The following is a 16,383-nucleotide window of genomic DNA, read 5'->3' on the forward strand; positions in this document are numbered from 1 at the left end:
ACCTCGTTGGGGTGACTGGCAAATTCTTAAACAACATTGGGGGGTTTTTTAAAAATGAAATCTTAGGGCAGCCCAGGTGGCTCAGTGCTTTAGCGCCGCCTTTGGCCCAGGGCGTGATCCTGGAGACCCTGGATCAAGTCTCACATTGGGCTCCCTACATGGAACCTGCTTCTCCCTCTGCCTGTGTCTCTGCCCCACCCCCCCCCCGCCCGTCTCATGAATAAATAAATAAAATCTTTTAAAAAATAACAATGAAATCTTTAAAAAAAAAAAAGAAAAGACAACATTGAAGTTTGCTGCATTGATTGTTCTTTTCATAAATGATTTCTCTGTAGAATGTGATTCTGTTTGATAACATTTTATCTACAGTAGAGCTTCTTTCAAAACTAGAGTCAGTTCTATCAGCTTAGTTTATATAGTATTCTAAATCCTTTGTTGTCATTTCAATCTTCACAGCGTCTTTGCCAGGAATAGATTCCATCTCAAACCACTTTCTTTGCTTGTCTTGAAGAAGCAACTCCTCTGGCAGCCTGGGTGGCTCAGTGATCCTGGGTGGATCACACCTTCAGCCCAGGGCGTGATCCTGGAGACCCAGGATGGAGTCCCATGTCAGGCTCCCTGCATGGAGCCTGATCCCTCTGCCTGTGTCTCTGCCTCTCTCTCTCTCTCTCTCTTTCTGTATCTCTCATGAATAAATAATAAAATATAATAAATAATAAAGCAACTCCTCATCCGTCTTATTGTGAGATTACAGCAATTTAGTCACATCTTCAGGCTCTACTTCTAATTCTAGTTCTTTTGTTATTTCTGCCAATCTGCAGGTACTTCCTCCACTGAAGTCTTGAACCCCTCAGTCATCCATGAGGGTTGGAATCAGTTTGTTCCAAATTCATATTAGTGATATTTTGACTTCTTCCTATAAATCACAAATATTTTTTTTAATCACAAATATTCTTAATGGTATCTAGAATGGTGAATCCTTTCCAGAAGGTTTTTCAATTTATTTTGCCCAGATCATCAGTGGAATGGCACCTATAGCCTTTTGAAATACATTTCTTAAATAATAAGACTTGAAAGTTGAAAGTACTCCTTGATCCATGGGCTGCAGAATGGATATTGTGTAAGCAGGCATGAAAACATTAATCTCATTGTACATCTCTGTCAGAGCTCTTGGGTGACCAGGTACATTGTCAGTGAGCAGTAATGTTTTGAAAGGAATTTTTTTCTGAGCAGTAGGCCTCAACAGTGAGCCTAAAATATCCATCAGGCCCACCCAGGGATGCCAAAGAAAAAAAAAAATCCCAAAAACAAAAACCTAAACTATTCATTAGCTGTGTTGTAAACAGATTTGCCATCATGTAGGCATTGTTCCGTTTATAGTGCACTAGCACAGTAGATTTGGCGTAATACTTAAGGGCCCTAGGATTTTCAAAATAGTAAATGAGCATTTACTCCCACTTAAAATCACCAGCTGCATTAGCCCCTAACAAAAGAGTCAGCCTGTCCTTTGAAGCACTAAAGCCAGGCATTGACTTCTCCGCTCAGGCTGTAAAAAGTCCCAGATGGCATCTTCCAATGTAAAGCTGTTTCACCTACATTGAAAATCTATTTAGTGGGCAGCCCCGGTGGCTCAGCGGTTTAGCGCCGCCTGCAGCCCAGGGCGTGATCCTGGAGACCCGGGATCGAGTCCCACGTCAGGCTCCCTGCATGGAGCCTGCTTCTCCCTCTGCCTGTGTCTCTCCCTCTCTAAATAAATAAATATCTTTAAAAAAAAAAAAAAAGAAAATCTATTTAGTGTAGCCACCTTTATTAATTATCTTCAGTACATCTTCTGGATAACTTGCTGCCCCACTTGATACTTTTATGTTATAGAGGTAGCTTCTTTTCCTTAAACTTCATGAACCAATCCCTGCTAGCTTCAGACTTTTCTTCTACAACTTCCTTACCTCTCTCAGCCTTCAAAGAAATAAAAAGAATTGGGGGCTTGCTCTGGATTAGGCTTTGGGGTTTTGTTTTTGTGTTTGTGCTTTTGGAATAGGCTTTGGTTTAAGGGAATGTTGTAGTTTAATCTTTTAAATGATAGACGACTTAAACTTTCTACATGTTAGCAATAAGGCTATTTTACTTTCTTATAATTTATGTTTCCTGGAGCAGCACTTTTAATTTCCTACAAGCACCTTTCCGTTGCATTTATAACTTGGCTAAGTGTTTGACTCAAAGGGGGCTCAGATTTGGCATATTAGCTTTTCAACATGCCTTCCTCACTTAAGCATAATCATTTCTAACTTGATTGAAAGTAAGATGCATGCAACTATTCCTTTCACTTGAATACTTAGAGGTCATTGTAGGATTATTAATTGGCCTAATTTCAATATTGCTGTTTAGCAGGGAATAGGGAGGTCTGAGAAAGTAAGAAAGACAGAGGAATGGCTGGTCAGTAGAACAATCAGAACCCACAACATTCATCAAGTTCCCCTGGATTTAGATCCAGAATCTGAATCCATTACACATAATTGTTGTGTAGCCTTGGGCAAATAACATGCTTTACCTCTTTGTGCTTCATCTGTTTTATTTAAAAAAAAATTTTTTTTTAAAAATTTTATTTATTTACTCATGAGACACTGAGAGAGAGGCAGAGACACAGGCAGAGGGAGAAGCAGGCTCCATGCAGGGAGCCCAACTTGGACTCAATCCCCGGTCTCCAGGATCAGGCCCTGGGCCGAAGGCGGCACTAAACCGTTGAGGCGCCCAGGCTGCCCGTGTTTTATTTATTTATTCATGAGAAACACAGAGAGGCAGAAACACAGGCAGAGAGAGAAGCAGGCTCCTTGCAGGGAGCCCGATGTGAGACTCAATCCTGGGACTCCGGGATCATCCCTTGAGCCGAAAGCAGACGCTCAACTGCTGAGCAACCCAGATGTCCCACTTCATCTGTTTTAAAGTGGGCATAATGATAATATCTATTTCATAGGATTGTTGTAAGGATTAAATGAATTTATAACTACCAAGTGTTTAGAATAATACCTGGCACAGTTAGTATTAAATAAATTAGCTTTTTCAAGCTGGTTTAGAGAATTTTTAGCTCTTATAAAGTAACATCTAGTAATGTCAAACATGGTTAGATCCAGGGACTCAAATGATATTACCAGGAATCTTTGTCTTCCATTTTTTTCTGTGTAGGCTTCATTCTCAGACAGGTTCCCCTATATGGTACAAGACAGCCACCAGGAGTGCCAGACTTATTTCTGTCTTACACTGGGCTCCAGCCCAGTAGAAAGAGTTTTCTCTTTCCTCTTTTTTTTTTTTTTTTTAAAGATTTTATTCATTTGAGACAGAGAGACACAGAGAGAAAGAGTATTATACATAGGGGAGAGGCAGAGAGAGAGGGAGAAGCAGACTCTCTGAGAGCTAGGATCAGAGATGGAGCTTGATTCCAAGACCTGGAGATGACAACATGAGCAAAGGCAGTTAACCATCTGAGCCACCCAGGTGCCCCTGAATATCTCTTTCCTAATTGTTCCAGTAAGTCCCAGGATTGTATATCATTGGCTGGACTTGGATCACATAGTCATTCCTGATTCACTGAACAGAACCAGTCAGATTTGGATTATATTCCCACCTCTGAGCAGTGGAATAAACTCTACTTGAACTACTTGAGCTAAAAGTGAGGGAAGTTCCCCAAGTGCAAGCAAGGTAAGGTCCTATTTCGAGATGAAGGGACATTGGATTCTGGGCAGGCAAAATGTGAAACACTTTGTTTTCCCTTAGAAAAACAGTTTGCTTGAGAAGTTTTATTGGTTATTTGTGAGTGTGTGTGTTTAGGTCTTAGATCCCCTTCTTTTCTGGTAGAAACAAACTATTTCATGATATGATTACCAACTCAAATGGTATCACCTTGACTTCTCTTGCCCTAAATAATAAGATTTGTTTTTTTGTTTTTTTTTTTTTTTACTTCCTGCTCTGGTCTATGGTAGAGAAGGATGTTCTCAGATAATCAGATCTCAAGCTTTTTTTTTTTTTTTTTAATTTTTTTTTTATTTATTTATGATAGAGAGGCAGAGACATAGGCAGAGGGAGAAGCAGGCTCCATGCACCGGGAGCCCGATGTGGGACTCGATCCCGGGTCCCCAGGATCGCGCCCTGAGCCAAAGGTAGGCGCCAAACCGCTGCGCCACCCAGGGATCCCCTCAAGCTTTTTTTTATTTCAGTCTGTTCTAGCAGGCTTATTCTCTGTCCTGGATTTTAGTTCTATCTTGATACCTCTCTTTCTATTTTCAATCATCCATATTTCTTCCAGACTTTGTGTCCCTTCCACACCTTTTTAGCTTATAGCAGCCCACCTGATAGCAGACTGACCATTTTACCCTCTTAAAACATGTCTTGGGGATACACTATAGACATTTGGCTTGTTAAATTCCATTAAACTCTGTAACTCAGCCTTCTTATCTTGAAGGTTACCCCTAAAAACACAGTCCATTTTTAGGAGAGATAAATTAATTTTGTGGTGAGGTATATAATTTTCTGATAGTCCATCTGGTCTGAAAGGTGACAAACTGACTTTAGAGGAGATAGTGAGGATCCAAACAAAAGCAAAAACTAGTTTGGAGACAAAGAGCAAAACTAAGACATCTTTTAAAGTTAAGTTCTGATTCTGAACTTAATTTTTATATATTTATTTTATATATTTATGTTATACATAGTAGCATTATATAATTTCTAATTTACTAACCTACTTCTTGAGGGGATTACTTAAAATTTTTTTAAGAACAGACTTACCTATGAGTAACTGAAATAGTTAATATGTATTAACTCAAAATCTCAGTTTTACTATATCTCCAAATCGTTAAAAAATCTGGTAGGTCAATGGTGTAGAGAATAAAATTAATATATATATATCAAATAACATGATTGAGATATTTATCATTTTATCCAGTGAAACTAAAGTCTCAAGGTACAACTATTCTGAAAACGATATATTTTCTTAAAAGAGAAAGCCTTTTATCTTCTATGGCAGTAGAATTTTTGTCCGTCTAATGTATCCTTGCTGATTAGTAACATGATTGAATAGAATTTTAAACAATTCTGCTAGTTAAAATCAAAGATATTTTTATTATTTTTAAATGTTTGGTATTGTTTTTGTACAAGTTGTGTTTCATTTATCCTAATTCATATTCTTTTGTTAAAAGTCAGAGCAACCTCTGTCCTTCCCAGATATGGTACACCATGCCTGTTTAAAGGACACTTGAGCACCAAAAGTAATGGTAAGTGAGGTATTTAAGTGGTAGAAGATTGTGTTAAAAGATTGACTGTTTCCTTTATTTGTGAATTATAGAACATGATGAAAAATTACTTCATTTAATCAATATTGAACTTCATATTGTTAATTATAATTAAATATTATCAGAGTTCTTCAGATGAGAGAATTTAGGAAGGTATCCTTTTAAACTATTGTTGTGCCCAGGATGTGGACCTGGCCCCCTCCTCCTGCCCCTGCTGCAGCCCCAGCCCCACTCTACCCTGCTGGCCGACCTCCCCTGGCATCCAGCACTCCTTCCTCGATAAAATGGTTACCAAGGTTATTAGAAGAGGTTATTAAAGACACCAGCACTGGAAAGGAAAATCTGTGCAGAGAAAAAGCACTTGAAAAACGCATTTTGTATCAGGAGTAAACACCTCTGGTTTTACTTTTCCAAGTGGATTTCTAGATTCTATGAAAAAGAAATCTGTATTTTCTGTGTTTTCACATTTTATAAAGCCTTTAAATTTTTATTAACATAAAATATATTTTTATAATTATGGATTCAAAATTTAAACTGAAAAAAAATTAAACTGGGTTTTTTAGGCAAAATAATTGAAAGTCTTTTTCCTTATTAACATGAAAAATCTTTGATACTGGTTCCTCTAAAAGTGAAAGAAGGATCACATTTTCAGTTAACTTATTTCTTTTTTTTTTTTTTTTTTTTTTAATTTTTATTTATTTATGATAGTCACAGAGAGAGAGAGAGGCAGAGACACAGGCAGAGGGAGAAGCAGGCTCCATGCACCGGGAGCCTGACGTGGGATTCGATCCCGGGTCTCCAGGATCATGCCCCGGGCCAAAGGCAGGCGCCAAACCGCTGCGCCACCCAGGGATCCCTAACTTATTTCTTATAATAAAGTATATATACACATAGATGGGAATAATAAATGTTGAAAAATTATTTCTAACTACAAATTTAAAACCAGATGTAAAATATATGTACATTAGAAAAGCCAGATAAAGAACACTAAGTAGTTTACTCACATTTTTTTAAGAATATATGTACAGAGCTCTTATAGGTTTAGTGGTTCTAAGTAGGAGGCTGCCTGGGTTCACATCTAAACTGCGTCCTTTATCAGCTGTGGCACCTTGAAGACCTTATTGACATCTCTCTGCCTTAGTTTCCATTTCTCTTAAGTGGTGATGATAATGACTAAATGATTGTTTACATGTGAAGAGCTTAGAACAATGAATGTATGGTACCTGTTCAATAAATTTCAATAGTAATAGTATCAAGCTTATCATTATTATGTATGCTTGTATTATGCATAGAATTTCCCTAGAAGGTTGCATAAAAATAGTAGCAGAATATACTTCTGGGAGGGGAGACTAGAGGTCATGGCAGGAAACTCATTTATTTTATTATCCTTTTTTTTAAATTAATTTATTTATTCATGAGAGACACAGAGGGAGGCAGAGACAGAGGCAGAGGGAGAAGCAGGCTCCATGCAGGGAGCCTAATGAGGGACTCGATTCCAGAACTCTGGGATCACATCCTGAGCCGAAGGCAGACACCCAACCGCTGAACCACCCAGGCGTCCCTATTTTTTTAATATTTATAATGCCATTTTAGCTGTTGCTTTTCTTTAACTATATGTACATATTCTCAAGAACAGTCTTTAATGTTTAAAAGTTATGCCTATATTTATTTATATTTTATACGTTTATACTTCTATAAGAACTTACTTATTTCTAAGATTTAAACAGTTTAGATGATATTGAGAAGTTTAATGTCATGAATTTCTTTTTTTTTTTTTTTTTTAAAGTTTTCTTTATTTATGATAGAGAGAGAGAGAGAGGCAGAGACACAGGCAGAGGGAGAAGCAGGCTCCATGCCAGGAGTCTGACTCGGGACTCGATCCCAGGACCGCAGGATCGTGCCCTGGGCCAAAGGCAGGCACCAAACCACTGAGCCACCAGGGATCCCCAAATGTCATGAATTCTATGTGACTTTAAGATAGTCGTAATACTTCAAGAAGAGTGTGGTAAACTGATCATGTTTTCAGGTGTAAAATTAGAAGTTGCCTCTCAGAAAAGAATCTTTGCATGGTATTTTAGAGTTTCAATTTTGTTTGATTCATTTAACTATTAACAGTGCTAACATTTTATAATCAGGAAAGTGGCTAAACATTTTTAGTTATGAAATTGAGACCTGTCAATAAGAAACAGTTTTGTAGGGCAGCCTGGGTGGCTCAGCAGTTTAGGGCTCCCTTCAGCCCATGGTGTGATCCTGGAAACCCGGGATAGAGTCCCATATCGGGCTCCCTGCATGGAGCCTGCTTCTCCCTCTGCCTGTGTCTCTGCCTTTCTCTCTCTCTCTCTCTCTGTGTGTCCCTCATAAATAAATAAATAAACTCTTTAAAAAAAAAAAGAAAAACAAAAGTTTTGTAAATAAATATGCTGATAGATTGTGTTTTAGGATCTCTTCCCAAACTCTCAGTCTTAGAAAGGTTTAAACCCAACTAGTCAGTAGATTGTCAGTTATCAGTGCAAGATCAAGTCTAGGCCATACTCAGCATCACAGATATGTCAGTATGTCCGTGGTTAATTTTCAGAACATTTTATAAAAATGAGCTTAATAATCAGTATCTTGTTTATCTCATGATGACTATTATATTGATTCTAAATATATAATGATTAAATATGTTTTAATTTTTAGCTTTTTGCACTGACTCCTCCTCTCTCAGACTAAGTACTCTCCACCTGGTCAAGAATCACATGGCTGTTCACTATAATAAAATCCTTTCAGCCAAAGGTAAAAATGTGCAAATGTGAACTTTCTATACGAAATTTAAGCCCTCAACTTCACTTCTCATTAGGGTAAATCTGTAACAAAAATGAACACATTATATATAAATGGATTTGTGTTTGGTATGGTAAGATATCAGCTATTAACTCTTAACTTTTACATAGAAAATTCAGAATTCCATTTTTATTCACTGTATTTGATATCTGTGTAATAGCTACATTATTTCATCTTACCTCTATTATCCCTAATACATGTTTGTGGTTAGATATTGATCTTAATAAAAGTTTATAACCTGCTTTTTTGCTTTCAAATCTAAAGTTGTACAAAGAGGATGCAAGCTACTATTTTTTTTCTTTTTTGTTGCTGTATTGAGATAATAACTTACAATAAAATGCGCTAATTTTAAGTATACGGTTAAGTGTTTTGGAGCATATATACATTTGTATAATCACCACAACAATCATTCTATAACAGGGATCAGCTAATATAGCTTGTAGGCCAAATCCTCCTGCCACCTGTTTTTGTACAGCTCTTAAACTAAGAATGATATTTATATGTATGTTTTTAGTTGGTCAGAAAAAAATCAAAAGAGCAATATTTCCTAACATATGAAAGTCACATAGAATTCAAATTTCATTGTCCATAAATAAACACAATTATGTTCATTCTTGGATATACTGTTTATGGTGGCTTTCTCATTAACAGGCAGAGTGAACTAGTTGTGACAGAGACTGTAATCACTCTGTAAAGCCAGAAGAATTTGCCATCTGTCCCTTTGCACAAAAAGTTCGCTGACCCCTGATATGGAACATTCTCATCACCCTAAAAAGATCTCCCTAGTCCTTTGCCATCAGTCTCTACCCCCGATCCCTGGCAATCACTGATCTGCTCTCTGTCACTATAGTTTTGCCTTTTCTAGAATTTCATATAAATGGAGTCATCCCTTGTGTAACATTTTGTATCTGGCTTCTTTCAATTAGCTAATGCTCCGGGGACTAATGCATGTTGGCATATGTATCCATAGTTCTTCCTTTTTATTGTTAAATAGTTTTCCATTCAATGAATATACCACAGTTTGATTATTAATTCATCAGGTGGATATTTGGATTGTTGTTTGGATATTTTTGACTCAATTTTGGCCATTAAGGATAAAGCTGCTATTAAGTCACATATAATCTTTGAATATGTGCTTTCTTTTCACTCGGATAAATGTATTCACTAGGATTGGAATTGTGGAGTAAAATGGTAAGTATATGTTTAACTTTATAAGGAACTGCCTGTTTGCCAGAGTAAGTGCCATTGTGTATTTCTATCACTTCCACATTCTCGCCAGCACTTCCTTTTGGCAGTCCTTCTGTAGCCATTCTAGTGGAGATGTAGTGGTCACGCATCAGAGTTTTAGCTTGTATTTCCCTGATGATGTTGAGCAACTTTTCTTGTGCTTATTTGCTATCTGTAGACCTTCTTTGGTGAAATAGCTGTTCAAATATTTTGCCATTTTTTAAAAATAAGTTTATTTCTTAATATTAAATGGTGAGAGTTCTTTGTGTATTAAATACAGATCTGGTATCAGGTACAGTTTCTCCCAGGCTGAGACTTATCTTTTCATTTTCTTCTTATAATTTTTATTGTGAAATAATTTTAGACTTATAGTAAAGTTGTAATGATAGTATGGTATCACAGAAACCCTTTACCCAGCTTTCCCTAATGTTAAAATCTTACATAGCCACAGTACAATTATTAAAACTTGCAAATGAATATTGATAGAATACTATTCACTACAGACCTTACTTGACTTTCACCAGTTTTTCGGTACTGTCTTCTAAAAATTTTTTTGTTTTCTTATTTGGAGAGCTAAAGTTTTTAAATTTTAGCTCAAATTTTATGAAGTTTATATTTTAAATGATTGAGAAATCTAAAGAAAAATTGTATTTTGTGACATGTGAAATCCAGTTCAGCTTTTCAGTTAGTTGTTTTAAGAGTATATACTTTTCACATCCTTTTTAAGAAATCTTTTCCTAATCTTAGGTCACTAAGATTTCCTTACGTGTTTTCTTTTAGAAGTATAAGTTTAGCTCCTACATTTAAGTGTGTGATCCATTTTGAGTGACTTTTTAGCTATGATGTAAGTATCAGTTTTTCGCCTATGAATATCTAGATACTCCCAGTACCATTTTTTGAAGAGATTGTCTTATCTGTGTTGAATTGCCTTTGCCTTGGCAGTTTTTAAAAGACACCTGCCCCATATTTGAGGGTATATTTCTGGACTTATTTCTCAGTTCTGTTGATTTTATATATCTATCTTTATTATAATACCATACCTTCTTAATCATTGTAGCATTATAGTAAGTCTTTAAAGCAGATAGTGTAGGACCTTTTATTTTGCCTTTTTGGGGGACTTGTTTTGGAACTCCAATTATAAGTATGCTAAGTGCATTAATAGAGGTAGGTTACGTCAGTAACGCTCTGTGCATTTATTTTCCAATCTTTCTTTACTCTGTTTCACTTTTAATAGTTTATATTGCTGTGCTTCCAAATTCACTAATACTTCCTTCTGCAGTATCCAATGAGCTATTAATCCCAACCAGTATATTTTTTTATCAAGGCTATTATATTTTTCATCTCTAGAAGTACCATAAAAATCAGAACAAGGAACTACAAATTCTGGGGCTTTTTGTGCTTTCCACATTTGATATATGTTGTCATTTATAACTATTAAGAATATTATTAAACAACGGTTTTTTTTTTCTTTCAGCTGCAGTAGACTGCTCAGTTCCATTAAGCATAAGTGCCAGCATCAAATGTAAGTAATTTTTGACATGCTAACTTTTATTTATTTATTTTTTAAAGATTTTATTTATTTATTCATGAGAGACACAGAGAGAGAGGCAGAGACATAGGTAGAGGGAGAAACAGGTTCCCTGTGGGGAGCCCAATGTGGAGACTCAATCCCAGGACCCCTGAATCACAACCTGAGCCAAAGGCAGATGCCTAACCTCTGAGCCACCCAGGCGTCCTGACATACTAATTTTTTTAAAAAACTTATGGCTAGATGGGTGATGGAGACCAAGGAGGGCACTTGTGATGAGCACTGGGTGTTGTCTATAAGTGATAAATTGCTGAACTCTACTTCTGAAACCAGTATTGCACTGTATGCTAGCTAACTAAAATTTAAATAAAATTTTTTTATAAACCTTAATGGTAAACTATATATAACATAAAATTTACCATCATAACCATTTGTAAGTCTAACCATCTTAACCATTTCAGTGGCATTAGTTGTGTTCATGTTGTGGTGTAACTGTCATTATTGCCCATTTCTACAACCCTTCTCATCTTGCAAAGCTGAAACTCATACCTATTAAACAATACTACCTTGCATCTTTCATTCTGTTTTCTGTCTCTGATTCTGACTCCTCTGGTACCTCATGTAAGTGGAATCATCCCATAGTTTTCCTTTTGTGACTGGCTTTTTTCCCTTAGCATAATGTGCTTGAATTTCATCCATGTTGTAATACATGTCAGAATCTCCTTCCTTTTTAAGGCTTTTTTGTTGCTACAATCATAAGTCAGTAGACACTTGGGTTGTTTCCACCTTTTTTATTGTAAATAGTTCTTCTGTGGACATGGATATACAAATATCTCTGAGACCTTACATTCCCTTCTTTTGGGTATATATCCAAAAGTAGAATTACTATAGTATACGGTAATTCTACTTGTAATTTTTTGAGAAACCACCATAGTATTTTATATAGCAGCTATATCATTTTGCATTGCAAGGGCTCCAGGTTCTCCACATACTCCCCAATAATTGTTATTTTCTGTGTTTTTGATAGTAGCCAACCTAATGGATTGTTGATGTATTGCCTTTTGAGGAGGCATTTTCAAACTTTTAAAAAATATCCATAAATAAAAGAAGATTGTATTTCTAAGTTTGAGAACTTAGAATTGAGCCCAGGGTTTGCCACTACGTTGCTGCATGACTTTGGATGAATTATTCAACTTATCTGGATTTCATTATTCCTACATATAGAAATTTGAATAGGGCAGCCCGGGTGGCTCAGCGGTTTGGCGCTGCCTTCAGCCCAGGGCCTGATCCTGGAGACCCCGGATCGAGTCCCACGTCGAGCTCCCTGTGTGGAGCCTGCTTCTCCCTCTACCTGTGTCTCTGCCTCTCTCTCTCTGTCTCTCATGAATAAATAAATAAAATCTTAAAAAAAAAAAAAAAAAGAAAAATTTGAAAAGGACTAAAAGGCTTGCCAAAGTTAAGTTCTAGGATTCTGTGATTCTCACTTCTCTTGGTTTATTAAATTAAATGAGCAAATACAAAAGAGTGATTCATTAAAACTACCGAAACTGGCACTTTTCTTCAGATAAAAGTTGTCTAATATTTATTATATCTATTTATCTTAACTGATACACTTGATAGTATCTGAAAATCTATATTGACTGAAGGTTTCTTTTCTTTTTTTTTTTTTTAGTAGTGTGCTGGATTCTCTTTTTTTTTTTTTTTTTTTAATTTTATTTTTAACGATTTTATTTATTTATTCATGAGAGACACACAGAGAGAGAAGCAGACACACAGGCAGAGGGAGAAGCAGGCTCCATGCAGGGAGCCCAATGGTGGGACTCGATCCTGGAACTCCAGGATCGCGCCCTGGGCGGAAGGCAGGCGCTAAACCACTGAGCCACCCAGGGATCCCCATGATCGAAGGTTTCTAAATAATCTTTACTAAGGAAATAATAAGACCCCAAAATTTGAAATTCCTATTTTAAAATGTTCTAAAAGGTATCATTTGAGGCCTTTGTTTGAGTTCAAGTCAGGAAATATATACTTAAAAATAGCCAGAGGACATAGATATCATAGCCTGTGCTTGTCTTATTAGTAATCCAGTACTACTAGAAAGACAAAATCAGACAGAGAAGATTTCTACATTAGAAAATAAGTATCAGGGGTGCCTGGGTGGCTCAGTTGGTTAAGTGTCTTGCCTTCAGCTCAGGTTATGATCCCAGGATTCTGGGATTGAGCAGGGATTCTCCCTGCTCAGTGGGGCGCCTGCTTCTCCCTCTGCCTGCCTCTCCCCCTGCTTGTGCATGCAAATGTGCGCATGTGTGCGTGCCCTTCTCTCTCTCTCTCTCTCTCTCTCTCAAATAAATAAAATCTTTAATTTTTTTAAAAAATTTTATTTATCTATTCATGAGAGACACAGAGAGAGGCAGAGACACAGGCAGAGGGAGAAGCAGGCTCCCTGCAGGGAGCCTGATGCCTGGACTCGATCCAGGACCCTGGGATCACAACTGGAGCCAAAGGCAGACGCTCAACCACTGAGCCACTCAGGTGCCCCATACGTAAAATTTAAAAAAAAAGAAAGAAAGAAAGAGAGAGAGAGAGAGGGAGGGAGGGAGGGAGGGAGGAAGGAAGGAAGGAAGGAAGGAAAAGAAAGAGAGAGAGAGAGAGAAAGAAAGAAAGAAAGAAAGAAAGAAAGAAAGAAAGAAAGAAATATATATATATATATATCAGGTAGTACCAAGGTAGTGCATGCTAAGTGGTGAATGAATGAGAGAATAGGTAGGAGAATGCCCCTTGGGTGCAGTCTGGGAAAGATCAAAGACAGCAGGATCACTGGAACCCTGTCTCTTCTCAGAGATCTTCTTGGTGAAAGAGATAGGACTTTTTTAAGTTGAGCCAGTTGCTACCAGCTGCCACTAAGTGAGCAGTACCTTTGCAGGCCCCGTTGCTTGGCACTTTGTATTCTTACCCTTAGGTTCCTTTATTTGTAACAAACCCCAAAGTAGGCTCTCTTATCTGTGAAGGAATCTTGGAGTTCAAATAATTTTAGAAGAGCAGAGACATTGTAGGCAAGCATCCAGACTTCAATATATAATTTTAAAAACCAAGTTGACCACAGCATAAAAGGTATGTGGGCAAATCAGTTTACCTCTTACCCTCCTAAGGGTGTAAAATAATCTCTAAGGATCCTTGCAGATTTTTAATTTCTTGGTGTATTCTTTTTCTTCTGTGTTATATTAATGATATTTTTATAACAAAAAAACTGATTCAGTATTTACCAACTTAAAAAATCTGAATATATGGGGTGCCTGGCTGGCTGAGTCCATAGAGCATGACTCTTGATCTCAAGGGGTCATGAGTTTGAGCCCTATGTTGAGTATAGAGATTACTAAAAATAAATAAATAATACTTAGAGCTGTCAACCAAAAGGACACTTATAATTTACTGAATGAGGAACATGATAGGAAGAGAGTTGGGGGAGGAAGTGAACCAGGAGCTTACTCTTGGTCATTATTAAGTTTGAAATAAATACCTGTTAGTAGATAGCCAAGTAAAGATCCTAAGAAGGCAGCTGGAGTTTGAGTCTGCAGAGAAAGAGAGAAAGAAAGATCAATTGATAGATCCAGGATGCAGAAAAAAAAATTGGGAATTGACGGCATGTAGATTGTGTTTAAAGATTGTTCCTATTGCATGTATTTTTGTTTTTGGAATTTAAATGTAGCTAGTGCTTGGTTTATCCCATGATATTTTTGTTTTCAATCGGTTGAGACTAGAGGTTTTCCTTTTTTGCCATGTAAATGAAGAAAATTGTGATGGCTAGAAGAATTACAAAGATTATCATAACCATTCTTGTTATAGAGCTGATGTTCATTATAAGTAATATAACTAACTTAGAAACAGATTTTATGGACACTTAAAAAAGGAAATCTCTGGGTTTGAGCCATTTGTTTATATAAGATACACTCTTCTGTCTAAAAGACTATTGATTTAAACCCCGGGCGTGATTCTGGAGACCCGGGATCAAGTCCCACATCGGGCTCCCTGCATGGAGCCTGCTTCTCCCTCTGCCTGTGTCTCTGCCTCTCTCTCTGTCTCTTGTGAATAAATAAGTAAAAATTTAAAAATAAAAATTAAAAATAAGATAATAGATCTGACAGTGAAAGTTCTATTTAATCCACTCCACAGATACCATCTGCTTTAATGTGGTTAATATATTAATAATAATTAATATATAATACATAGCTATATGTGTGTAATAATATATAATAAATAATAGTTAATAATTAGGCAGGCATTTGAGGATAGAATAAGCTGAAAGTAATACAGTCGACACCAACAGTTCACATAGTTGGGGCACCAACTCCCCACATAGTCAAAAATCCCTGTGTAACTTTCGCCTCCCCAAAAACTTAACTACCAAGAGCCTACTGTTGACCTTACCGATAACATAGTCGATTAACACATATTCTCTGTGTTATATGTATTATTAATGTTGTATTGTTACAATAAATTAAGCTAGAGAAAAAATGTTATTAAAATCACAAGGCAGGCACCCCGGCTGGTAGGTAGACTATGGGACACTTGATCTCAGGGTTGTAAGTTTGAGTCCCATTTGGGAGTAGAGATTACTTAAAAATAAAAAAATCTTTTTTTAGGGATCCCTGGGTGGCGCAGTGGTTTGGCGCCTGCCTTTGGCCCAGGGCGCGATCCTGGAGACCCGGGATCGAATCCCACGTCGGGCTCCCGGTGCATGGAGCCTGCTTCTCCCTCTGCCTGTGTCTCTGCCTCTCTTTTTTTAAAAAAATGGCCAAGTTACTAATTAGGTTTTTAAAAAAAGAAAATTGAAAGAAAGAAAGAAGAAAGAGAAGAAAAGAAAAGTCAAGAAAAGAAAGAAGAAAGAAAATTATAAGGGGGAGAGAAAATACATTTACAGTACTGTGTTATAAAAAATCCACATATAAGTGGACCCAAGCAGCTGTTCAAGAGTCATCTATATTTCAGTCTACCTTTTAAAATAATAAATATAATTTATTATGCTTATTTTTAAATCTTTATAGTTCAAACTTTAAATATACATGTATATTTTTTAAGCTTGTAGAAATTTTTTTTAAGACTTTATTCATGAGAGACACAGAGAGAGATCAGAGACAGAGGCAGATGGAGAAGCAAGCTATCTGCATGAAGCCCAATGTGGGCCCAGGACCCTGAGACCACTACGTAAGCCAAAGGCAGTCACTCAACCACTGAGCCACCCAGGTGCACCCCTAAGCTTATAGAAATTTTTATAAAGTCTGATTCAAATCAGAGTGATTTGAAACTTGAAATTATCTTATCCATTAAATTGGGATAAATTCCAATTTTAAAAGTACATGATAAATTTTAATTTTATATGGAAACAAAAGTCATTTTGCTTATGGTTAATCTTCTATTTAACTTTGAAATTTGACTAGCTTTAATTTCACCATTTTCAGCCTTCATACAATGATAAATCTTTGATAACAATTCAATACCTGACTTAAAGCATCGTGAAGTGCAAAACCATAT

At 36.7% G+C, this 16,383-nt stretch overlaps 1 protein-coding gene across 11 annotated transcripts in view; it reads left to right on the plus strand.

Moving 5' to 3' along the window:
- Positions 1 to 16,383, plus strand: part of SPATA7 (spermatogenesis associated 7) — a 39,977-nt gene that overhangs the window by 2,188 nt on the left and 21,406 nt on the right. For 4 of the 11 annotated variants that reach the window (XM_026012513.2, XM_026012512.2, XM_026012514.2 and 1 more), the window contains exons 2-4: positions 5,187 to 5,261; positions 7,959 to 8,054; positions 10,804 to 10,851. In XM_026012513.2, coding sequence (XP_025868298.1) covers positions 5,187 to 5,261; positions 7,959 to 8,054; positions 10,804 to 10,851 — 219 coding nt within the window. Of the gene's footprint in view, positions 1 to 3,523; positions 3,694 to 4,051; positions 4,152 to 5,186; positions 5,262 to 7,958; positions 8,055 to 10,803; positions 10,852 to 16,383 lie in introns of those variants that run through there. The other 7 variants (XM_072762195.1, XM_072762197.1, XM_072762194.1 and 4 more) reach the window with 4 other exon arrangements.

This window comes from Vulpes vulpes, chromosome 6 (assembly GCF_048418805.1).
Source record: "Vulpes vulpes isolate BD-2025 chromosome 6, VulVul3, whole genome shotgun sequence".
NCBI classification, from domain to species: Eukaryota; Metazoa; Chordata; class Mammalia; order Carnivora; family Canidae; genus Vulpes; species Vulpes vulpes.